The sequence below is a fragment of the Mastomys coucha genome, unplaced genomic scaffold (genome assembly GCF_008632895.1).
Source record: "Mastomys coucha isolate ucsf_1 unplaced genomic scaffold, UCSF_Mcou_1 pScaffold8, whole genome shotgun sequence".
NCBI classification, from domain to species: domain Eukaryota; kingdom Metazoa; phylum Chordata; class Mammalia; order Rodentia; family Muridae; genus Mastomys; species Mastomys coucha.
Window position 1 is genome coordinate 62182734 of NW_022196914.1, and position 26305 is coordinate 62209038.

The 26305-nt window shown below is 44.5% G+C and overlaps 1 protein-coding gene across 1 annotated transcript in view; it reads right to left on the reverse strand.

Moving 5' to 3' along the window:
- Positions 1-23586, reverse strand: part of Pik3r1 (phosphoinositide-3-kinase regulatory subunit 1) — an 86270-nt gene extending 62684 nt beyond the window's left edge. Inside the window, exons 1-2 of the mRNA XM_031360480.1 lie at positions 23431-23586; positions 12857-13567 (exon numbers count right to left, since the gene is read on the reverse strand). Coding sequence (XP_031216340.1) covers positions 12857-13190 — 334 coding nt within the window. The 5' untranslated portion in view covers positions 13191-13567; positions 23431-23586. The remainder of the gene's footprint in view (positions 1-12856; positions 13568-23430) is intronic.
- Between the last annotated feature and the right edge of the window lie 2719 nt (positions 23587-26305).

Genomic DNA, 26305 nt, shown 5'->3' on the forward strand with positions numbered 1-26305 from the left:
CACACAAACAAAAACAATAGTAACAGCAGTAGGCTCCAACATACACAGGGGATAAACTATCTTTAAAATCAACCACCTCCTCTTCCTAGCTTGCTGACCCCACACTCTTTTGATGTAAGGAAAAATGACACTCATGTCTGCTTCATACATTAGTTTTTCTTGAGTCTGTTTCCTGAGACAGGAAACATCCATTTTGTTTAGCTCCTTTTGTCTTGGCAAACCATAGGTCACTGGAAAGCAGGGGGGTTGAGGGGGGTCATCTGTCTTCAGCTCCAGGACACACCCTGGCTGAACAGGAGTGGATGAGTCACATGGCATAACATGACTATCTACCAGCTCTTGTTAGCATGCTATATCGGCTTGAGAGCGCTATGAGGTCAAATCTCAACTTTCCTACTAGCTGTGTAACTTGAGAATCTAACTACACTCTGGCTTTACAATGGGTACATGGATAAAGTCACAATCATAGAGCTATCATGAGAAGTAAGTAGCTAACACACAAACAGGGGTTAGCAGAGAACCTGAAACGTGTGCAACATGCAAAGGCAGTTGTAAAGCGAGCTTTAGGTTTATGTGTGCACACATAGATGCACATATAATTTCTTTAAAAATCTTTATACAGAATAAGCATTTTCCATTCACATTGATATACTTCTGTTATATCATGGTAGTTCTAGGAATTTGGAAGATACACCCTGTATATGTCTAATGATCAATACTTAAATTAATCAAAATTACTTTTAGAATATGCTCTAGTTGTGAACTTAAAGATGAAAATAGAACTTTTGAGCCCCACCTTACTGCGTTGTACCTGAGTAAATGCAGCCAATATAAAGTATAAGGAGGCAGCTCATTACTCTGGTCCCCATCATTTCTTCTCAAAACTGGGTTGGAACTCAACAGCTTCCAACACTGACTGCTAGAAATGGAGGGAGATTCTGTTGCTTGGTAACAAACACCTTGTTACGTATTTTGGCAAAGAACTTTAATATTATTCTTACAATCTAATTTTTTTTCTGAACTATATCCAGAGGTGGCTTTACAGTGACATCATGTGAGTACGACAGAGAAAAGGTTCAGATCTGCACAGTCCTAAAGCTGCTTCAACCATGTTACTATGTGTTACTTGATAGGAGTTCCTGTTCACAGACGCTTGAAGTTCTCCCCGCCATCTCTGAATATCTTCCCACACCCATTTCCATTCAGTCTCTTTCTCTGGATTCTATAAGCTCTTTCTTTTTGTATCCTGCTGAGTACAGATCTTATTTTTAACACTGACCATTCTCCTTCTTGTTGGCTACATCTAATACATATTGAGTTACTCTAATAACTCCACGTTTGGGGGATGGAGAGATGGCTTAGCAGTTAAGGGCACTGACTGCTCTTCCAGAGGTCCTGAGTTTAATTCACATGGTAGCTCACAATCATCTGTAATGGGATCAGATGCTCTCTTCTGGTGTGTCTAACAGCTACAGTGTACTCATATAAATAAAATAAATAAATCTTTAAAATAACTCCCTGTTCATCTTACCCCATCCTCATCTCTTCAGCTTGGAATCACCCAGCTGCTTTCTGTCCACTCTGGGCAGGCAAGCTTGAAACACTCACTTCTAGAAGTCTCTCTTGCCTTTCAACCCCCTAGATGTACAAAACAACACTTTTTTGAAGGCTTGGGAGGATTTTCCTGTTTACCAGTGAATAAGCTCTCTCACAGACATGCGGTTTGCCCATCCACTCCACCGGCTTAAGTCTTGGGTTCAAGTCTAAAATCAGATGACAGCCAACAGTTCCCGGGCAATGCCCAAACTGGTTGTCCTTTCATCATAGTTTTGCTAATCTAAAAGGAAAAACGCCTTTCCTGATGTTAGTTTGGCTGTCTGGGGCCCTGAATGACCAATAACCTAGAATGCATGAAACTTCACTCAGCTAGAGTCTTTCAGAGACACCTCTAGCACTCTGCTTCCACCCCACTGTGCTACCCCTCCCAGGTTAATATGAAGAATGTATTGATTTGCTTTATTGTTACTTATTGATTATTTATTTGTTTATTATTTGTTTGTCTCTTTGTTTCTCAGGCTGGATCTCATAGGTAACCTAGGTTGGCCTTGAACTTGGAATCCTTGAGCCTTGTCTCCTGAGCGCTGGGATTACAGGTTTGAGCAGTCACATGTGGCTTCATTATTTTCTAAATTATTACCTCCCACTGAAGAAAGGTAAGGTTGGGGAGATAAAGAAGAGGAGAGAAACTCCCCCAGTGACAAAACAAAAACAGGGAGGTTCTGGGGCTACCTGGCTACTTTTAAGAGGTCAAACCTTACTCTGTTGTGTATTTAATACTGGATCCACTGAGTTCACAACAGGCAGGGTTTCCAATTAGATCTAATTCCTGGAATCATCAAGAATGTGTTTTTGTTCTTGCCTCTTAAGACTGTGGTGGGAAAAAGAGATCCTCTTGGAGGCTCTCAACAACCTATGCCAGAGCTACCAGTGAGGGCTTTATAAACTCAGGGAACTTTTTACATAATATTTTTTTTAATTGAATGAGGGGGAAAAAAGGTGAAAATCAAAGTATTCAAGAAGTTTTCCCAATGCCCAGTGCTTCAGAGACTTCACCAGGAGTGTCACATTGTCATAGTAAGTCCCTAGAAATAAAATTCACCTGTGCCCTATGCAAGCCCTCCATCCACCCTCCTGTCCTTGGAGGTCAGGAAACAGAACACAGTGTGTACATTACAAACTTGGCAGTGGCCGACTCTGCTGAGAAATAGAGTTTGACATTCACAGGAATTCAGTAATTTACTCAGTCCTCTAAAGCAGCATTTACTGCTAACCTTGACATAATTCAGGGAACAAGGCTCCGGATTCATTGGAGTCAACGTGAGAGTTCTCGTAGGTACAGACTCCAAGCAGCCCGTCTTCCCACGCCAAAACACACAGCTCTTGGGCTGGATATCCTCAGGATTTTGGCTTTGAAGCAGGGCAGGCCCAGCCTGTGTTTCATTCTAATGGAAAGGCTATGAGCCTGAAATATGAAAAACTGAAACTCAGAAGCATGTGAAGCAGCATTTAGCATCTTCAAAAATAACAGAGACTGGCGTGTGGGGTATGTTTGTAAGACTATATAACTTGTGAACTATCGGACCGGGATACATATATTCTAGTATTGGGGTGGAGTATACATAGGCATATACCCAAAACATGGCCTTCTTTTGGAAGCCCCATCCTTCTCTTTGTAAGTTAACCCTTTGATGTATTGATCAGAAAGGAGTCATATATAATATGAAGGTAAGTTCTTTGCAGCTGGGTGAATGGAATGACTAATGCTAAACATATAATGTATATGTATATATTATATATATGTATATATATATATATAATATGAAGTATATATACATATATATATACTTCAGCTGCCCATAACTTCAGAGTCAGCAAGTCAAGATCCACATTGTGGCTGCCACCATGTTCCACGTGATTCTCCACTCAGCAAAGGCTCCTTGGCTATAGAGTCAGAGACTAGTTTATGCTGTATCTCAAAATGGTTCTAAGAACCTACCTTGGAAAGGATGAGTAAGTAGCTTATGAGAAATGGCTATAAAATGCCCAGCAGGAGGCTGGCAGACACTTATGTCTATACAATTTCAAGGTTCAACTTAAAACTAAAAAATTTTCAGCAAATATATTTATGAGAAAGTATGGGACAGTAGTCACTTATTCTAAACATATTTGTTTCATCTCCTTCCTTGAAATTAGATAAAATCAGTGTTCTGGACTATTTAAATACATTTCTTTCAAAAATATTCATTTTGGGGCTACCTTTAAAATAACTTAGTAAAGCTTGTTATTGATGGAAAATGCTTTAAAATTGTACGTAATATACGAGCACATAAAGTTTTTAAATGTTATATTTAAAAATTATAAATAATCATACATATCAAGTTTAACGGTGACACAAATACCCAACTATGTGGTTACAGTTAGGATACAGATGAGCAAGGGATGGAAAAAGTTCAAACGGATTGCTGAGTGAAGAAGCAATGTTCTTAAGTTTAATTAAAATATACATCAAAGGGCTGGGGTGGAGCACATTGTTAGAGTGTCTGCTTAGCACCCACAAGGCTCTCAGTTCAAGTCCCAGCACCAGCAAACAAAAGAAATACTCATTTTTAAAATCTCTAGTAAAATTAAAGCCAGCAGCATTGAATGTAGTCACAAAAGTTTAAAAGTTCACAGCTCATAATAATATTTAATATCACAAAACAGTACCTTCTCTGCACCTTTAAATAATTTGGAAAATTGCATTTTATCAAAACAAGTAAGACAGCATCTTTTTGCTGGGACCATTAGGTGTTTTCCTGTTGAGCAGAAAGCTCGACCAAGATAATGACCATAAAAGACAGGAACTGGCCTCAGGACAGTCCTACTATGAAGATGTGTCACCTCTTCTAGGGATGCGAAGTCTGAACAAGCAAAGCTTCAGAGTCCAAAGGAACACATGATGACTATCATCCCTTACCGATCCTGGAGACTGTAGTTCAAATAGCCACGAAATCCCTAAGGACAAGGGGGAATCCAGTGGCTGCCCAGGGTGAGATGGCATTCCAAGGACACCAGCACGTGAACCTTATGAGTCATGAGCCAATGCAGAGGTCAGCAACTGCCAAGTGCCCACCAATAAGTGGACAGCAACAGTTATACCGTGGTGAAGTATGTCTTAAGATCGTGTATTATACAGATGGGCAAAGAGGTACCAACTGGACACTTTATTAGTGATGGTTCCTATAATTGCCAGAGAAGCTTCTGAGCAGATCTTGTGACAAGCTCCTCTTCCCAGTTATCCTAAGTCAGTCCTTCACATAAACTCTCTTTTCTCCACATCTAGGAGTTCAGGGTACTGCTGCTGGGCTACTGGAGGGGAAAGAATTTATCCTTGAGGGTTAGGGGAGTTAGTTCTCCAACAGTTCTTAGCAGTAGAAATTCAGAAGTTGAAACAAAAACATAGCCAATATTGAACTGTTCGTTTTACAATTAGTGCTTACTGGTATTAAAGAGGTTACGGAATATTTGGGGAGGCAAGGTAGTTTCTGACCTAAATAGCATATCAGAAAGAATTGATATTTTAAGCATGCCAATATTTCTTTCGGTCCTGGATATCAGAGTTGATCAACACATTACAGAACGTCTTCTACACTAACTTCAATCTGCATCAGACTGTGACAGGGTAGAATGATCTAGGCCTTGCGTAATGTATGCCAGTAGCTGAGAACAGGTAAGATGGATGAATCAAGGAGATTGCCAACATCTATCTCTAAGCAAGAAACGGTGAAGAGAAAGTATTCCTTAAAATGAGGCCCAGGCTATCAGGTGGCACAGGTTCTGCCACTTGTTTCTCTTTCCTACAAAGTTGCATTTCAACAATGTACATTGTATTGGGCTTTTAGTTACAAGATTGTTCCTTGACAATGTTCATAGTGCCACAGTAAGAGAATAAGGATAAGTAAGGATACTTTATAGATAAATAATGATAAATGGAAATAGTTTATAAGTGGTAGCTCACTCCTTTAATCCCAGCACTCTGGCAGCAGAAGGAGATAGATCTCTGAGTTCAAGGCCAGCCTAGTCAGGTAAGTGAGTTTCAAGTTGACAAAGTGAGTTCCAGGATAGCAGGCTACACCGAAAAACGTTGTCTCAAAAGCCAAAACAAAACAAAAAAGCCAAAAAAAAAAACCTTTATAAATTATTCTGATACAATTTTGTTAAATTGAGGGGCAACTGGATCCTAGTTGGGATAAAAGCAATGTTTACTTCATCTTATTGGTCTCTATTTAGATTTGTTTTATTAAAAGCCTGAAGATTGCTTTGATATTAAATACTATAAATTAAACTATGACATGAAAACATTCAGTACAGCTTATGAAGCAATGCTGTTCCTACGTCTAGGTACCACACCAAGTGACCCCACCCCCACCCCCATCTCGGGCTTCTGCCCATTTTACATCTTTTCCTATGGCAATCTGTCAGCCACAAAAGATATGCATAGACATAAACAGCAGCCAGCTGCACAGCTAACATTTACTTTCTGTTGGTTCCTTACTAACTAAAATATGAGTATGCAAATGATGTGACACATTTGGCATGCAAATTTGCCACAGGTACAAAATTTTCTCCTTTTGGGATACAATTTAGCAGATGCAAGGCACCATGTGTTGTTGACTTTCAAATTTTCTAATGTTTATTTTCCCAAACCTGAATGTACTGAAGACATGTTTACTAATCCCTTTTGGACAAAGATACATGCATCCACCCAGAAGGTAGACTAGACTCCAGTGGCAACTAAAGTTACAGTCCATGGAGCTTTATCTTTATGACAAAGAAAACTTAGGAAAATAACATTAATTCAATCAGTAGTGAAGAAAACATGACACTTTGGCTTAAATAACTTGTCTGAAGGGGGGTGGGAGGGCTTCATTCACACTGAACAGGTAAGTCCTGTGGCCCTTCACACACTTTGCAAACACACACACACACACACACACACACACACACACACAAAATGCTATGCCCAAAAATTTAACATAGAATATGCTGGAATACAGTAGTTCTAAGACCCTTAGTAGCTTAGTAGGCATCTAAATACACAAATAGTACCATTCTCTATATATCCTATTTTCTTCCTATACATACACATCTGTGATAGGAGCATAGTGTATAAACTACAATACAAACTACAATAATCACAATAGTCTGTAGTAAAAAAAAAAAAGAAATATGGTCACTGTCTCTCTCTCTGTCTCTGTTTCTGTCTGTCTGTCTCTCTCTCTCTCTCTCTCTCTCTCTCTCTCTCTCTCTCTCTCTCTCTCTCTCTCTCTCTTTCCCTCAGATGCCTAGTTGTATAGTAATATTTTCAGATCTCTGTTGACCTCAGGTGGCCAAGTGTCAGCCAGGGATTACTGCATTTCACTTAAGGGAAAAATAAAATGTGGAGCTAGAGAAATGACTCAATGATTAAGAGCATGCACTGCTCTTTCAGAGGACCAGAGTTCAGTTCCCAGGACCCACGTCAGGCAGCTCACAGCCATCTGTCACTCCACCTACAGGGAAATTCGAGGTCACTGGCACTTACCCACAGAACTCTATCTATAATAAAAAGAAAGAAATAAATCCAGAAAGAAAGAAAAACAAGAAACCCAAGCTGCCCGCGGCCATCGATTCTGTAAAGAAGCTCTGGTCTATCCGTGTGAGTAATACCCAGGAGAAGGAGGTGCGTCTCCTCTCCAGGCTGGGAATGCCCAGGGCAGCGGTGACTCAGCTGCCAGAGGGCTCCTCCTGTCAGTTCCTAACTAGTTGCTTCAGAAGAGGCCTGAAAGGGAGTGAAGGAGAGACAGTCCTTTCTCTTCTTCTAGATTTCCTTTTACAAATGGATATGCAAACTGTTCTCCAGGGTTCCTTTCCTTCCTTTTAATCTGGGCACTCTGATGGCAGAGGAAGGCAGATCCCTGGGACTTCAAAGCCAGACTGGTCTATTTAGTGAGTTCCAGGCCAGCCCGTTACATGGCAAAATTGTATCTCAACACCAAACAAAAAAAGAGCTATATATGTGGGCTAGGTGCATACTTGCTTCACATGCACAAGGTCCTGGGTTTGATTCTCAGTACAGTACTATCACCATGACCACTAAAATAACAACAACAACAACAACAACAATTGTGTTTAATCAATTACACTAATCATCTTTCAGAAATGCATTTTGTTTCCTAGGAAACCATGGAAGGCACACACACATTCAAGCTTTTTCTGGCTATCTAGAAGCAGAGAGCAGAGGCTCAAGAACCTTCCCATTATGGGTCCGACACCTTGTCCTGCTTTCTCCACAGAGCACCACGGTTACAGAATGCAGAACAGGTGAACAAACAAAGTCTGATGCCTGAGACAGTCCTCCTGCTTCTGGCAATGCTTCGACTGGAAGGATGAGAGGAGGTAGAGAACCGTAAGAAAAGGCATATTCTCAACACAATTTCCACAGACAGGAATGCCTCTCTGTCTATTGTCTCCAGCGGAGAGTCTCGCGTTGAGACCATGGCACCCCACCAAGGTGTGTAATTTGGGATCAGGTCTCTCTCTAGCTTCTGTGACCTCTGGGTGGTGCAGCCGATGTACGATGTACGTGATTTATTGCAGCCTCGCTTTCTAGACAAGGGGTAACGAGCATGGAGGGACACTCAAAAGCTAGGGTGTGAAAAAATGTAAAGATAGAGTGTCTGGGGAGACCACGAAAACAAACACAGAACGGAGGCTCTTTTCTTCTCCAGTTTAGAAGGGATTTGGATCAAAATGTAAAACAGTTCAGAGCCAATGTCTGCGTTTTGTTTTATAATGTGAAACCAGCTGGGACCGGCTGTCAGGAGTCCTCAGGGTCACGGGTGCATAGGGCCTGCCTGAGGTTTATGTAAACTCGGTGCCAGAGTGGCCCCTCAGGTTAGCAGATTTTACTGCTTAACACAAACTCTCTTGGTCAGAAGCTCAAAAGATTAAATAGCCAGGCAAAGCTGAACTACAACTGGAGGATCGCAAAGTATGTGTTCAAGCTGCTAAAAGCTGCTCCATGGATGCCGTCTGCACAAAAGAAGGTAATTGTCTCCTCATCCCGAAATTCTTGCTCACAGTGCTTCATTTCCTTGTATAGGAGAGGAAACGGGAGATCCTCAACAAAGGAAGGTTTGTGTAGGACAGAATGTCTGTATCCAACAGTGAAGGCAGAGGGTCCAGATAACCGATATATGTCTCCGTGTGGAAGACACACCTTAACACGGTCCAACATAACAAAGAAAAACTTGTCGCCAAAGATGCTCCAATGGGACACTAGGTTACAAGAATGTGAAATAAAACAGGAAGCCTCGTTTTGAACCACTGTGACCCTCATGCAAAGAGAAAGCCATAAAAAGGGGGCGAGGAGGTAAGGAGGCCACTACAAATAATAAAATCTATGTCTCAGGTCACCTGCTGATAGGACACACCTTCTACTCCCTATCAGCTTCACCCATTTTCCCAGCAGCAGAATGATCTGTCCCAAGGGCTGTGGCTGAAGATAAGCTGGTCTGGAGGCCCAGCAAGCAACATTGAAGGGCAAAGCCACAGGGTGCCTCACAGGTGAATGAAGCAAAGAGCAAATAAGGTATGGTGGCTGAGCCATTCAGCTGGTGCACCTGCATGTGACACACAGAGCAAGTGGCTCGTTTCAGCCACATGTGCTGTAACTAGAGGAGCACCAACCTTTACGCACTTGACAGGACATGATAGCACTGCGCTCCACAGGTAGCTCACAAGGAACCTAGACCCCCTCTCCATTAGAGCTCACCGGGAGCCAGCTTCAGTGAGAAGAGGAGAGAGATCAGCAATGTAAGGGACCTAGGGAGGAATTGCTGCACTGAGTGAACAGAACACAGCCCCGTAAGGGAAGAAAAAAAAATGTCTTCATTTCATCCTCTGTTTTGCTTTCTAGCACAAAGTAGGGACCATCACCCCCTCATCTGTATTTACTGAATGAATGTGATGCCTCCGGTCCAAGATCATTCAAGAAATAAACTTACTCAATGCACAGGCTAGGGTACTCTGGACAACTACATATGTGCAAGATGTATTGGTAGAGCAATTCCTGAGAGGAGTTGCTCAATCAGATGTTCACATAGGTTTCATTGCATTTTGTTGTTGTTTGACACTTACTATGTACTTGGCAATCACTGGCTTAGCTACATAACAGTGCCTGCTTTGTCCCCGTTCAAATGCTAGTTTCTCTAACCCCATAACTAACCTTCATAGTCTTCTTTCAAAATGCATGCAATACAAAGAAAGAAAAAGGTAGATTCTATTGCATAAGGAGGAACCGCTCATAAGAGTCTACTTTGGGCCAGAGTTGAGTAACACTTTTCTTTGAAATACAGAGTGGTCTCCAGGAGCTGTGGTACCCAACTGTAGTCACGGTTACCTGGGAGGCAGAGGAGGAAGGATGCCTTGAGCCCAGGAGTTTAAAACCACCTGTCAAACATGAGGAAGAAAACAAAGGATGCTTGGGGTTAAGGAGAAACCACAGGATAAAAGCAACATGGTTAGCATGCCCCCTGGTGCAAGGTTCCTCTACCTACACCAACGCCCTGACAGAGTACCTGGTGTCCAGGGATCCAGAAGAGAGAATGCACACGGCTCTTAGGGCTTGAAGAGTAGCCTTATGGATGAGAAGAAGAAAACCAAAGAACTCAAAAGAATACACATTCGATGGAGGGAGTCCAAAGAAAAAAAGATAAGAGTGAAGAAATTATCACCTAGGAGGAAGAAAGCAAGGAAAAGAACTCCCTTTTCTTGCCACCACACCATTTTCCACTACGAAAGCTTTGGAAATGAATATTTACTTGGGCAAAAGAAAGCTACATCTGTACCTAGTCAGGAGCGGCTGATCTCCCATGTCACATGAGTCATATTTAAATGAGAGGATGAGGCTAATGCTTCTGGAGTGTCCAATGAATGCTGAGTACAAGGCCCTCCTGGGAACCCCCTCCCTCCACTGCTTTCCCAACCTTTCAGCTACTTCAAATCTCCTACTTATAGTCACACCCCTTTTCCCCAATATTTCCACGTACATTATCATGGGTCTCTTCTCGAACCCTACTGAATTTTTAAATTTTTTCCTTTTCTCACATATCAAAAAAAAAAAAAGGCTGTTAAAAACCTTGCTGCTTTTTTAAAAGAGAGAAAGAAAGTACAATAAACATGCAGCACCTTGCAAAAAAGAAAGTCCTGTGCCTATTAGACCTGTCCCTTGACTGGGTATGACAGCTGAATAAACCTACACCGGATGGCAGCTATCACATGCAATTTTGTTTAGAAGCAATTTCACAAAGTCTTTTTTGTCAGTAATTATGACCTGGCACCCACAACCCCATCTTATGAATCATCTCTAATTTAACTGAGCTATTTTTTTTTATGGTTCTGCAACCCTTTATATTTTAGGTGCAATGAAGTCATTTTTCTTCTTAAATTAACCTATTTAACTATCTAAGTTTAATGAAGAAGAAGAAGAAGAAAAAGAAGAAGGAGGAGGAGGAGGAGGAGGAGGAAGAGGAGGAGGAGGAGAAAGAAGTAGCAGCAGCTGCTGCTGCTGTTGCTGAAGGACCAGAGAGAGTTCAACAATTAACAGTACTTGCTGCTCTTCCAGAAGACCTGTGCACAGTACCCAGCACCCACATGGTAACTCACAATTTCATGTAATTCCAGTTCCTGTGATCTGATGTCCCCTACTGACATCTATGGGCACCTGCATGCCTATGGTGCATATATACACAGTCAGGAACACACACATAAACATAAAATAAAAATAAGTAAATCTTTCAAAAACAAAAAACAAAAAAAGAGAGAAGTCAGGTTAGAAAACATGTTATTTGATGGAGAAAAAAAGTGACTTGTTTATCTTCAGTCTGTTAAACCATAATATGGGAGAAACACAGTACTTAGTGTATGTGCTCAGAACACATGCACACATTCAAAGCTTTTGGATTTGCATGCAAAAAAATACTTTTTATTTTAGTATAATTTTAAAAACTACATTATTTGTTATGATGAAATATAGTGGGGGCTGGAGAGATGGCTCAGCGGTTAAGAGGATTGACTGCTCTTCCGAAGGTCCTGAGTTCAAATCAGTGGCTCACAACCATCCGTAATGAGATCTGATGCCCTCTTCTGGAGTGTCTGAAGACAGCTACAGTGTACTTACAAGAAAGGAAGAAAGAAAGAGGGAAAGGAGGAAGGAAGGAAGGAAGGGAGGAAGGAAGGAAGGAAGGAAGGAAGGAAGGAAGGAAGGAAGGAAGGAAGGAAGGAAGGAAAGTAGTATAAAGTTCACCAAGTATCCCTTTGGGGGTATATTAGGTCTGTTCTTTGACTCAGACACTATATTCTCAGTCCTGTTGCCTAGTGCTAAAAGGAAGCTCTCACCCTTGAAATCCACCTCTTTATTCTTAGTCACTTCTTCATCTGGGAAAGCCTGACCTGACGCTGCTATCAGAATCCCTTCCAAAAACCTCCTGGGTAGCCCGAGATTTACTAGTAAGAAACAGTGTCTGACAGAACAGACAACACCAAAGCTGAACATAAAACTCTCCGCAGTAAGAAACTGAATAGAAGAAATGTACCAAGAAACAGCTGTGCCCAACTGGAGCGTGGGCTATCTCCAGCATGACGATTTCAAGTGGAAGTGGTTGCCATTTAAGAGAAGTACCCAGTGAACTGGAGTTTCTTCTCAGGAAGGCCAGGCAGACTCTAGGCATCGCTGCCACAATGGTCCCGCACTGCCCTTGTGGGAACAGAAACCCCTTTCCTTTTATGCTAACTCCAAGCCTGGAGAGGAAACCAAGAGGCCAAATCTGGGTTAGAAAAACAATGGTTTCTTCTCTGTGGAGTTCTGTGGTCACTTTAAGACTCTACATTTTTCCATACAAATCACATTGACACTGCATATGCCTATATTAGGCCTACCCTTTGCTTTCTTTCCCAAAGCAAGAACAATTATAAGAGTTCTCCGTATGTTAATTTAATGGCCACTGCAGTAGGAGAGCTTAATGATACTCACAAAACGGGCTCTCAGACACCATCTCCCAATTTATACACACGTAAGCCAACTTCTAGCCATGAAATGACTGACCAAACTTTTATACACTATATACCAGTTCAGCTCAATTTGCCAAAATGACTTCAGCCCCAAAGCCTAGCTATCCTAGCTCAAAGATGACTAAGATCTTACCAATTAGAAAATAAAAAATGAAAACGAATTAAAAGGTCATTAACTAACTAACCAGCCACTCATCACACTGACCTTGCTGCTCGGTGTCTGCTTCAGTTTTTGAAGAACCAGGAGCAACAGGAAGAGGTCGAGGGGGCCGCGGCTTGGGAGTCGGGGGTGAAATTCTTTTCCTTCCAATGTATTCAACGTAAGTTCCTGGAAAGTCTCCCCTCTCCCCAGTGGTTTCATTGTAGCCATTTAACCAGCCGATATCTTCAGGCCTGGCTTCCTGGCCCTCACTGAATCCAAGTGCCACTAAGGAGCCTTTATTCACAGTCAGTACGTCCCCCAAGTGTAGGTCGATGTCCTCCTCTCGCTCCTTCTTGTAGTCGTACAGTGCTCTGTACTGGTAGCCCTCTGCACTCATGTCTGCAGCTCTGGTGCCCTGCCACAGAGGAGCCCGCTTGCACACTGACGTCTGAGTTTACGTTTTGAGGGAAAGTGAGTTCAGAGAATGGGCTAAAACCCCTAACAGGTGTCCAGCAGAGCACAAAGGACCACTATCCAAAGGTTTAAGAGAGGTGACTGGCCATCCGGCTGTCCATCTGTCCTCCATCAATGGTGTGACTAAAGACAGGGCTCTCCCTCTGCACGCCACCGTCCTCCCACGTGTCCTTCTCAGTGACTTGTCAACACCTTGACTCCAGGCTGACTCTCAAAGCGAGGCCCAATCCTCTCTGACGTTCTTGTCACACTGTCCATCTGTCGTCTGATTTTCCTGCCACGCTCCGCTCTCAGCTTCACCTAGTAAAGCAAAAACAAGGCTTAGGAATGAACGTCACACTTGGCCATCTGTGTGGATTTGAATTTCTACCCCCATTCAACAAGTACTTAATCAATTTGGCAGACAACATACACAGGCCGGTGTCCTAATGCTTGACACAGTATACAAAACCACAATTAGTAAGACAGTCCCTGCCTTCTAAGAACACTGGGTGGGACGACGGGGGTAGAAGTGCTAGCATGTGGCAATGTTCTAGAGATAAGACTAGTACACAAGGAATCAAAACATGAGGTAGATGCCACAATAGACGCTGACACAAATTAACTATGAGGTTCAAGAGAGAGAGAGAGAGAGAGAGAGACCACATCAAATTGCAGGAATCTGCAGACAGAATGGAATGTGTGGCATGATCCTGGGTACAGACGAGACCAAGCAAATGTCATATTATAGAAAGAAGCCACAGGCAGTCTCATCCATCAGAAGACAAAGAGGGGAACAGTGACCCTGGGGTAGGAAGACAAGAGGACCACCTGAAATGTACACCAACAGGAAATGGAAGTCCCCACGTGTAAGTGAGCACAGCATGGGCGCTGTGGAGAGGCTGCGTTACAGGAATCCCAATCTGACCTCAGTGCCCAGGAGGGACAGGCACAGAGAAAGGATGGGAGTGAGGGCTCCTGAGAAAGGTGAGGACAGAGACTAGAGAGGCACGAGCTGGGCTGTAAGGGCGCATACTGCAGCAGTACAGAACAAAGGGAGAAGGTGTGGAAGGTGAAAAATGCTCTCTGGAGAAAGTAAGCACAGCAAGTGCTTGATCCTGTGTTGCTGAGAATTCCCTACCAACATTAGGCAAAGGAAAGCGCAGAGGCCTCATGGGATGCAGGCGTCCACAGCAGGGGTGATAGTGACGGGCCAAAAACTCCAGCTGAAATCAGGAGGATACCTGAGGTTTTGTAATTAGCTGCAAATAAGGTTGGATTGATTACAGGGGGTTGAGAAAAACACACGAGTGCACACACACACACACAGAAGAGATAGAGACAGAGACAGAGATTGGGGAGGTAGAGATCCACAGATCCAAAAACATTGCAGTTCAGGCAAACTGAGAAGCCAAGTCAAGGCTTAGATACAAAGTAAATCCTAGAAATAGGACCAAGCAAGATCAGGTAAACACAGGGGATCCCCAGGTCAGAGCCTTGCAGAAACTCACACATGAGAGACTGAATTAAGGCCCAATCATTCAGGCCTCTCTGCTCATCCAGGAACCCTCAGTGTCTGAGGTCCAAGACTTGCGGGCCAGTAATGAGGATGGTAACTAGACTTCACTTCTTGAGTTAAGAAACAAAAGGAAGTAACCATGCTTACTGCTACGGAAATACTATGTAAAACAGGTTTGGTGGAGGCCAGGGTAATGAAAACTATTTGCTTTTTATTGCCAAAGCAAACTGAGGGCAGAGCAATTGGTGAGCCAATGTTCAGAGGCCTTGGAGTCATCAGGATGGATGGCTAACTGGACAGCACAGCATGCAGCCGAGATCCACCAGGCACCCCACTTTATTTCTCAATGTTACCTTTACTGCAGAGACTAAAATTCAAGCTAAAGGTTTCAGTTCACCAGCTGTACAGTATAACAAATCAAAAACCAGGCACGCGATGTCAGGGTGCCGCGTCAAGGGGACTCTTCTAAGTCTACAGACTGCAGCCCTTCAGAGCCTGAGTCTTCCAGGCACTTGTGGGGGTAGGCATCTTAAGAAGCAAAATCTAATCACAGATTAATTGTTATGTTGGCATTCAGAAGTGTAAAGTGTTCAACTTCACATGGCTAAAGCCTCTTACCGTTATACAATAACACTCTAAAGAGGGCTGCATATTCAAAGGAAGTAAAAACAAACACTGGAAATCTTTGTGTAGCAGGAGTATTAATCTGGGATAGTCCTCTACTCTGCATTTCAGTTATCAGAAGGAAAAAAAAATTAATGCATCCAGTGAAGCATATGAAAAAAAAATAAGCTATATTACATTTGAAGAAGGCCTCTCCTTTGAAAGATACGGAATCAAATTAAATATTCATTGCATAAATTCACACAAAAATGTAGAACTAGCAAATCTCATTTTTTTGTACTAATGTGCTCTGTACAAAAGAGACACAGAACTCCAAAGAACATGAAAATTTACATATCCCTAAATGCTTGGAAACCAGGCAATATGCCTAAGAATAATTTAATTCCTTCAAATCTGCCCTGAAATTTTTGTTAGCTTTTCCTGGCAATGTGTGCCTTTGGGGGAGGGGGAAAGTCCTAAATCAGTAGCCTGGGTAGATATCTTTCTGCCAGCTGGTGCCTAGCACTTCCTCAATCTCAACCACCCAGAGGACCAGTTTGGTGGGATTCTCAGTAGAACAGGAAATGCAATGCCTCCAGCCCCCAGCAACCAAGTAACAAACCCCAGCACATAGCACAACAATATAGCTAGGCATGTTCCACACAGGATACACTGAACCTGCTTCCCCCTCCCCCCAACCCCCTTCCTTTTAAGGGCTTTCTAAACCTGAGATCCTATTGAGTGTGCCTAGGGCTAAGTCTACACAGGGGGTGAAACTTGGGTGTAGTCTGATGGCTGTAGGAGTCTGGATTCTAGAGAAAACAATCCCTCCCCGCATTAGAAGACCTTGAGGCTTCAGCAAAGTGCTCCGCCTCTGCCACTATCAGAAGAATCTTAAGATCTGCAGGACTCTGGGTCTTAGCCTCAGAAAGAAAGCCCAGATCTCATCTGACTCAGGGATTGTAAGGAGAGCATGTCTGTCTTCTGAGATGCCCCAAACATGGCCAGGAAGATCAATGCAGACAGTTAAGGTTAGCAGACAAGGTGAGCAATGACTCAGCGTCGGTGAAGTGCAGTAAAAATTGAGGGAGCGCAGACAAGTCATTTATTTGGGTGGGGACTTGATCATGAGGTGACAAAGCTCAGGGAGACCTCGGCTGGGGAGAAAGGCAAGCCCTCCTCTCTGCACCCTGCACACTTTCTCTGGCCTGCCATACCCACTGAAATGAGGCTGTTATCACAGCTATCACATGACACTTTACTGGGTGCTGTGTCCCCATCAACCCAGGAGAACCAGGGTACTACAGATACTCACACTCAACAAAAAGACAAAGCTAAGAATCTCCGACATGACTACACTCAGCACCAGAGGTAGAATCTAAACTCAGTTCCAGACCCCTCCAACACCACCATAACTTATTTATGGAGTCTTGGGTTTAGATAGATGTCCAGGGTGCGGTGTACCCACAGCAGCAATATCAACGACGCAGTGCCCTGCCTGCTCTCAACGGTCCCCATGAGAACTCTGTGGATCTGCCTTCACAGCAGCCACACAGGTGAGTGGGTCTGGCTCCCACACACCTGCACAAAAAGAAGTCATTATTACTGGGCAGCATGCCTGCCAAGTGTGGGACCCCGGCACCTGAACCATCCAGCATGCTTCTCCAAAGCACTTCATTAAAATGCAACCTTGCCGAAGAAGTCCATAACTTAGTGAATAAAAGGATCCTGAGCAAATCGCTTCTGGAATCCTGCCCTTCCGTGTCCAACAAAACTTCGCTCCTGCCACCTGTATCCCTCTTGGCCTCTCTGCCTGTGTCACTCTCCTGGGCCTCCCATTGCACAATTCCTAACAACTTAGCTCCTCCCTGGGGAGATAAGTGAAGCATCTATCCAGAGTCATGAGAACTGTCACATCTAGAGGACTGGCAAGTTCTTCCTCAAATTGTCCCCCGGGGCTACAGAACACCCAGCAGCCTACAGCATGTGGAAGTGCCCGTGTGACCCTCCTGAAGTCAATTCGGAGTTCTGACAGATGTTTCCCCTTTCATTATATTATGCCTCCCATTCTCTTTAGATACAAACACCTGCCCAGTGAACTATTCCCAGCCAGATTCACAGAGTAAAGGTTATTAGCTATGTCATCATCAGCATACTATATTACTTTCAGATAACCTAGACAATTTTATGATATAAGCTCTAAGGTAATAGAATATGGTATACTCCTCCCAAAAAAGCCATAATGGAATTTTTGTGAAGAAATTACAAAACTTATTTTTATACAAAATCCTATGCAACCGTCCATAATTTCCTTAAGAGAAATTATTTTGCTCCAATTTTTTAACCTCTCTACAGGCCCACCCACTGAAAGTAAATTTTCTTTCTCTGGTTAACATACTGAGAAATTCTCATTTATTCAAATAAACTTGTTTTTGAGGCTTGACAAATAGGAATCCATGACTGCTTAATGTGCAATGGCTTGAAAATAGGTTCCTTCTTTCTTCAACCTTCTAACCTGCAGTCCTGATGGGAAAGAGTCAAACAAACTCTCTGAAAGGCCCTCCAGTTTTGCTCACTTACTCCATCCACATTTTACAAAGGACAGGATTTGGAAAACCTGATTGGGAAACAGAAATAATGGCTATCTTCAAATCACATTTAAAAAAAAAAATCAAGATGATATTCATGTACTCATGCATTGCCATCCTGTGATGAACTTACTGGTATGACAGTAGGTAGCAGTAACAAAACTGTCTATAGTTAAGACAAAGAGGACTCTGGGTGGGCTGCCTACACCACCATGTGTAATTCTTCCCTGGTTAATGGGCTAGCTCGGAGTCTTGCACAAAAGTCCCACCTCAACTTATACAGTCTTTTTCAAAACAAGAATCATTACTTGAAAATCTGTCTACCCTTCAAAATCCCAGAAGTTACGAACTATTAAACTGTTCCTCGTAAACGCGATGTGTTTGTGTATAGAGTGGTGCAGACACCAGGTAACCTCAGTTAAAAGGAGGACAGAGAAGATGGGCCCAATGTTACAGGCATCTAATATCTCAATTCATTTCCAAACCAACAAGCTAAACCGAATGTGCTGCCTGCTGCCACACTTGAGGCTGGGTAGCCAGTGTGGGTAAGTAGGGTGTGGAGGTTGTAATTCTTGCCTGCAAGCCCTATGGGGCTAGTGAGTACACACCCAGGTGACATAGTTAAGAGACAGAACTGCAAAGCAGTTACAACACTGGGTGTCCCTGAGCACAGCGAGAAGAGGAATGGAGAGAGGTACCCCAACCCACCCCCAGCAGCCTTTCTAGACTAAGAGGATCGTGATGGAGAGAGCTAGGACTAAAAGCCATGCTATTTCTTGGCTAAGGAAGAGAGCCCTACCATCCAGAAGAGGTCAGCGTGCCTGGTTCCCTGCATGACTACAGTAGAGAGGGATCGATCCTTCGAGGTGTGAACTGAGGGAGATGCCCTAAAGTGCTTCTTCTTGTGAGAAACCAATGGTAGTCCTTTAAATTCACGGCAGGAAGGGTGACTTGTGAGCTGCAGCTAACAGCGGCTGCCCTGGTCCATGCCTAGATATGTAACTATAGGAAACCTCCCTCCATCATCATGTGAGGCAATAGAAGCAGACCTAGTCCTTACCAGGTCATTATGAGGATTAAAGGCAATTACAATCACAAAAGCACGTAGCACCATAGCACCACCATAGCACCACTGCGCTCCTCAGTCCACGCTTAACCCAATTAACCCTGACTCAGTGCTTGTGGTGTGCCAGGAGCAGTTCTTGGAATTTGACGTGAACCCTTACAACTGCTCTAGCGTAATTCTCGGCCCCCATTTCGCAGATGAGAAAACAAGCAAAGTTAAAAGACGTGCCTGAAGTGACAGTCAACTGCAGTTATGGCACCCTTGTTCTGCTCTTGGTAACAATAGGACCGCTAGCACTGAATGCCACTGCTGCTTGCACAATGCAGATTTAAAACAGAAACAGACAGGTGCCAGGAATTTTCTCTTACACTGCCTTTCAATGCTGCAAGCAGTTCTAAAAGAAGCCTTAAGGTACCTAAAATAAAGCTCTTGCTGTAAATAGAGTCAGATAGCGCCTGCCTGTGGACTTAGCCCAAGTAATTCTCTCTCCAGACCCAAGGTGGAAGGTGGCTCAGGGGAGGTCAGGGGGCATTATGTGGGAGGGGGACAGAAGTGTGCCTGGTGGCTAGGCGCAAGGTGGGAGTCACACGCTGTCGTCTAGTTGGGCTTCATGGCTGCTCCCTCAGCTGCCCTCAGAGAGGAAAAACTGAACACAGTCATGCAATGCCCTCAGAGAGTGAAGGCAGCTGGGTTCTCCTGGGACAAGCTCAGTTGTCAGGACCACAAAGGCATTCCAGGAAGAAGGTAAGGGCAAAGGCTGAATGGCTGGCCAGACACCTCGCCCTCGCCCTCGCCGGCCCGTAACTACTCACAACACCCACTGGCGGAGCCTCCTGACCCTTTGGCCAGGTTCCTATGATTTCAATTCTCCCCCAGGTGATCATTAACCTGAGAACTATTTTGACTACAGGTGCTTATGGGTATATATTTGATTTACTTTAAGGTATACAATGGTGGCAGAACAAAGTGACTTTTTTTTTTTACAGTCTTAATTTTTTTTCTTCAGTAAGCTTGTACTACACTCATTGCACATTTCTCCAGAACATGGGGTGAGGAGGGAGGAGGGGAGGGGAGGCTTGAGGGGAGGAACTAGCATGAGCCAAACAGACAAGCTATAAGTTTTTACACACTCTTTCAGTTCATTTGACTTAGTGTACAAGAAATGACCTAAATTGCCAGTATGTTAGGCGAGTGATTTCAATAAGAGAATTGGCAAAACCATGACCTCCCCCCAAAAAAAATTCCATTAGAGAGGAGTCAAATAAGGCTTTAAAAATTGCAATAAATGAGTACTTAAAAGTTAATCACAACCGATTTAAAAAAAAAAAAAGATGCAATTTACACTGCCTTTAGAAAAAACTGACAGTTGAGTTGGCACAAACTTGTAATCCCGGGGTTTGGGAGGTAGAGGTGAATGGCTCAAGAGTGCAAAGTCAAGTTCTGCTACATTAAGAGTTCAAGGCTGGGGCGAACTACTTGAGACACTTGCCTCCAAACTGATACATTCTCACACATACAACTAATAATACCTTTGACTGACAGGTGACTTTCTGGTTTTCAAAGCTTCTCCAGGATGCTTCATTTGCTGCCTTAGCTAGCAAAGCCCTACACCATGCAAAGGGTTTGTGCTTGACCTGTCTAAAATGCCTAATAGACTGGTAGGAGCTAATTCCTTCTGCATGTGTACACCTTATTCATGAGAGAAGAAATGTAAAGGCTCGTGTGCAAACACGAGCTCAGCTTGCTATAGACTACTTGACCATAAGACCATTTTCCCCAGTTGACTCATTCACTATCTCTTTATCCAATGAAACACATTTTGCAAGTCAAAAATGCAAACACAACAAAAGCTGGACCAGAATTCCTCCTACTTTATCAAGTATGTGGATAATTTTCTCAAAGTGAATGCCTTTGACAACACCTAACTGAACTACTTAGGAGAAAGTGGGGTAGAAAAGAAAGTTCAATCAATACAGCAAACTTAAAGTTCCATGGTGTTTTCGGGAAAAGTTTAAAAGGATAGCCAATACTTTTAAGGGTACAAAGTCTGTGTGAGTTGAATAAACTTGAACTTAAGATTCAAAGCCTTTTGAGAGATTAGTTTGAGAGGGAAAAAGAGACAGGAAAAGGCTAATGGGGGAATGAATATGAACATTTGGTACATGCATGTATAAAAATGTCCCCTAAGCCCCACTGTTGTGTACAATTAATATATACTTAATGAAAGAACAAAAGGGTAGGGGGTGCACCAATCAGGTTTGGTGTAATTAACATTTTCAAAAGATGTATGCACACCACCCACCATCAGCAGCCAAAAATGCATATTTCTATGTGTTCAGTTTTCCCAAACTAACTTTATACTAGAAATGTACCAAAGACACACACACACACACACAGCTAAAGAAAACAATAAATCGAGTCAGTGGGCAGTGAAATACTTCTTTTTACATGACTACAGCGCATCCCAGATGTGAAAAAGCAGAATGCTATCATAAAAATGCAAATAAAACAGCAGATAACAATGTGCACATGGCAGAGCCCTATTATGCAACTAGGAACAGGTCCCGGTGCAAGATGAAAGTTAAAAGCAAACTCCCACAACAGCCTGCGAGCCAATATCAGCTCCATCCAACTTTCTTCAAATCGTAAAAGCTGACAAGACTGCTATGGAAAAGTAGCATGGCCTGCAACAGGCACTTAGAGGCAGGCAGCCGGCAGTGTTACACAGAACCTCTGCAAGGAGCTTCCCCCATTTAAACCTGCCTTTGAACCACAAGAGCTGCAAGAAAAACCAGGATCACTTTCTTTGTAATAAGCAAAAACACAGGATTTCCAAAGTTTAAGCAACTTGTGTGCTTAAGAAAATGATCTGCTTGAATGCAAAAAAGAAAAGAAAAAAAAAAACAAGGCTCTTGGGGTGCTGGTTCCCTGCCCAGTGAAAAACGATGCATATGTGAAAAAGTCTCACCTGTGCAGAAGAAGGCCCTGCTGTCCTAATGATATATCTACTTTAGAAATCTACTGATCTGCTCGGAGGCAGAAATAAACCCATCTGCCTACTACAAGCTTTCTTAGCTCATAATTTACCATCATTCAAGTGTCCAACACGGAACACAAGCTAATGAAATATTAAGAGAGGCTTGCACAAGGAGCCTAGGTCAATCAGCTTTGTGAGTAACCCTACCACCTAAAACTTGAAACTCGATCTCACTGAAATGACAATCTCATGCTACACTCAAAACCCGGAACTGCTTCATCCTTTCCTATTTCACACTGTCTGACAAAGAGGAAAAAGACAGGAAAAGAAAGGAGGGAAAATTAAGTCCTAAAATCATGAAACCCTGAAATAAAGCATAAATTCACACTAGTACAGCAAGAGAGCCTGCAGCTCCTTCCAGAATTAACGGTGGAAGGGAGACCTTTCCGGTATTACTAGTGCCAGGAGCAGAATTCCCCTGAATCCAGTGCCGGCACACAGCATTCAACATGTCACAGCCACTCCGCTCACACCCTTGCGTTATTGTGCGCGAAAGCTGGTTACTAAAATGCATTTCTGTACATGCGTGCCTGGTCAGAGCGTTTCTATTCTCTTTGTCTCGTGATCTGCCGGGCAGTTTCTGCCTTTGGGAAGGAAGTGGCTTGCAGACAATTCCCCCAGATATTTTAGCTCCAGCTTGCACGCGGGCCGGTTCTCCCTGGCCGGCAGCTTATTGCTGGGCAGGTCCCTCCAGGGTCGCCCCGCGTTAGGAAAAGCTGGATTTCCGGGCGGTGCCAGGATCCCACTCATTATGCCTCCAGCAACCTGCCCAAGCCCGGCGGGCGCCAGACGCCGAACTAGAGCCCCAGCCACCGACCGCCCGAGGCGCACTTCCCCCACCCCGGAAGAGGAGGGAGGCAAACTTCGGAGGGCGGGGGCTGGGGGCGAGCTCCGGGGACCACCGTGGCCCAGCCCGGCCGGAGACCCCGGCTGCGGCTCCGGGCCTGGAGGGTAAGCCGCGCTAACGCAAAGGCAGCGATCCAGGCGCTCTCCTCGCGCGCTGCCGGCTTCAGAGAGCTGCAGGGCAATCGGGGACCCTCGGAAACGTGAGGTGACGGAGGAGGAGGGGAGCCGGTGACCGCTGGCAACTCCGGGACCGAACGTGCCGGGCGACGAGCAGAGCCGGCCGGGAGTACCACGGAGGAAATGAGAGCAGGAGGTGGCTCTCAGTGACCACACAGGCTGGTCACTGGCCCGAGAAGGCTTCCCAGCGGCCGAGAGATCCTGGCAACTAGGAGCTGGCAGCCTGCTCGCTTCCCCTTGAGTGGCTCGGCAGCAGAAGTGGCTGCCGGTGACAGGAAGAGCGGCGGCCGTGCGCGTTCGCACCGCTTCCCCCTCCCGGGCACACCGGGACCCGCCGCCGCCGCCTACCTCCGGGTCGGCTCGCTTCCTTCCTCTGCCCGGCCTGGGCTTCAGCGGCCTCTCAAGCTCGCAGCTCCCAAGCTCTTGCGATCCAGCTGCGACCTGCTGGCGAATCGCTGTCCCGGTTCTTTGGCTACACCGCCGTCCTCGCCGCTGCCGCTACCGCTGCTTCCTCCAACTCGGCTCCAGCTGCTAGCTACTCCTCGCCCTGAGCTCGCAGCTCCAGCGCCTGGCGCCAGCCCCACCCCGGGCCCGCCCTTGCGCCCCGCCCCCAGGTACACACCAATCAGCGCTCGAGACCCCGCCCCCAGCGCCGCGAGCCGCGCCCTCCGCCTCTGCCAGTCTCCGGGCGGGCTACCAGGGTCCAGGAGCCGCACTCCGTGCTGCCCACCCTACCCCACCGCCCCCACAGCCCTCGTCTCCGCCCCCGGCACGGGGATGCCCCGGGCGACTGGACGGCGGCGCGCGCCCTCCGCTACAGAGCGCTCTAACTCTGCGTGCTTGGGGCTGGCTAGCCTGCGGGGCGGCTCCCAGGCCCGAAGCTGGGAGTTCAAATGGGGATGGGGGCGGGGGAAATGGGGGGGGGAGGGGGAGAAAGGTGGGAAATAAGTTCAGGCCTCCCTGGAGTCCGGCTTGCTGCCTGCGAGACCCTGCCTCTTTCGAATCCACTAGAGCTTCATTCAGGACAGTGGCTGGGTTCAGGAAGATGCAGATGCTAGAGCTCGCCAAAGCCGGGAGGCCCTGTAATTTCTGGCCTCGCCTGCCCAGCTTCCCTAGTGGTCAGAAAAACCGCGCCACCCGGCGTGGCACTCCCGGGGTGAAGGAGGGGTGAAAGGGTGAGCTGGAGCAAGGAGTGCCCGCAGCCTGCAGCCGCCTGCATAAGCCTGGCACGACTGCCTCCAGGAACCAAGGCGGGACCTAGAGGAAAAGGAGAGTTCTGTGAAGAGGGCGCACACCGGATGATCTCTGGCAGTCCTTGCAAGGCAGAGCCTATGTAGGTCATTCAGCCAGTTCACCGCCTTCTAAGGCTTCTGATAGGCTGGAGAAGCTCAAATGAAGTCTATGGTTTGTTAGATGTAAAAATGTAGATCCTTGGAGTAGAAACCACTGCGGAAGCTGTTCAAGAAAAAAGTACATTGGCTCAGCCTTCCCATGATAAGAAAAAATGACAGCCCGTGTTTTGTCTTCATAAAAACGTTCAAGAACTCATGGACTTTTAAAAACTTGTTCCCAAAATATGTCCTATTTTGTAGTTCAGGAACCTGTAGCCACCCACCCTTCTTGCCTTAAAATTCCCTTTTGCAGCTATTCTGGCAACAACACTGCTTTTTCTTAACCAAGTATTAGTCTATTGTCAGATTCTAAATTTGGTAGTGCATTACTGTGAGTTTTGGAAGCCAAGGGAAAAAATGAAATTCGCAGTTTATGTTAAGCAAATGCAATCATGTTTAAAGGTGACATGCCTTCTAAAAGAACAGATCTCAGTACACTATTCAGGTACTAACGTTTCTGTCACTCCTGGTATCTATTAAAGACAAAAAGCAGGCTGCTACCCGCATCACATTTAAGAATTCGTCTACCATGCAGGATGTGGTGACAAACACCTGTAATCCCAGCACTTTGAAGCTGAGGCCATAGTCTCAAATTCAAGCCAGCCTAGTCTTTATAGAATCTCTCTAAATATTGATTATGTTAATTTGTGAAGGGAGATCTATCTTAATTATGAGTAGAATCACAACCTGGGCAGGAAATTCTGTTCTGTAAGAATAGAGAAAGCAAACTGAGGGCTATGCATGCATGCATTATTGGTTGCTCTTTTCTGACCGTGAGCATAAGATGACCAGCTAATTCGAGTCCCTATGGCCTTACCTTACCCACGATGCTGGACTACTCTGAATTTTCTCCAGTGAGTTGCTTCAGTCAGAGTATTTAATCATGGCCATCAGAAGCCAAGATACCAGGGTACACTCTTTGTAGTCTGAGACGAAGAACCTCCTGGTGGATGCAATGGTGTGTTTCCTGTGGTAGAAGTCCTTGGATCTAATCCAAACTAAGACAACTCAAGTAATAAAACATTCACAAATGTCTTCCTTAGTTTTCCTCTCCTCGAAGAAGCTGAAAATACAAACTTTTTCCAGCGCTCTCTTGCCTTTGTGCTCACTAGAGTCTTGGAAAGAGGCTCTGACATAGGATTCTATTCAGTCATAAAAGAGCATAGAATTCCCAACTGTACTTCCTCTTACAGAAAAGCCTTCAGCAATTGATTATGCACTTTATACTTTCTTTTTCACTTTTTTTCATTATAACTGAACACAACACACAGCTCATGTCCAAAGAGGGTCACACAAAAGGAAAATAATTTTTCCATACACAGGCACCAAATAATCTACTTCATTTGTATTAAATTGATACCGTCCCACACATTTTATTTCCATTTCCCATAGATTTTTATGAATTAAGAGCAATAAAAAACAATATGAATATTCATACCTGAAGTGTGAGCCTGTGTGCACATCTATACACATTCACATGTATATGCATGTGGGAGTGTATACTTAACAATGCAGTCTTCCTCACTCTCCACCTTAGGGATTGAGGCAGGGTCTCCCACTTGAACCTGCAGCACCCCATCAGATAGTACAGTTAACAAGTTTGCACCAAAGATTTTCTGCCTCTATACATTGTACGCTGGGACTTACAGTCGAGCCCCTATGCCCACCCAGCATTTACTTCAGTGCTAGGACTCTGAACTCAGGTACTTACCCTTGTATGACGAGTTCTTAGCCTTAAACTTGTGTTTTTTAGTAACCTTTTCTTGGGTGAAATCTTATCTGGGAACACAAAATGTGACTGTTATAAAGCCAGAAGTAGATATGATAAGGCA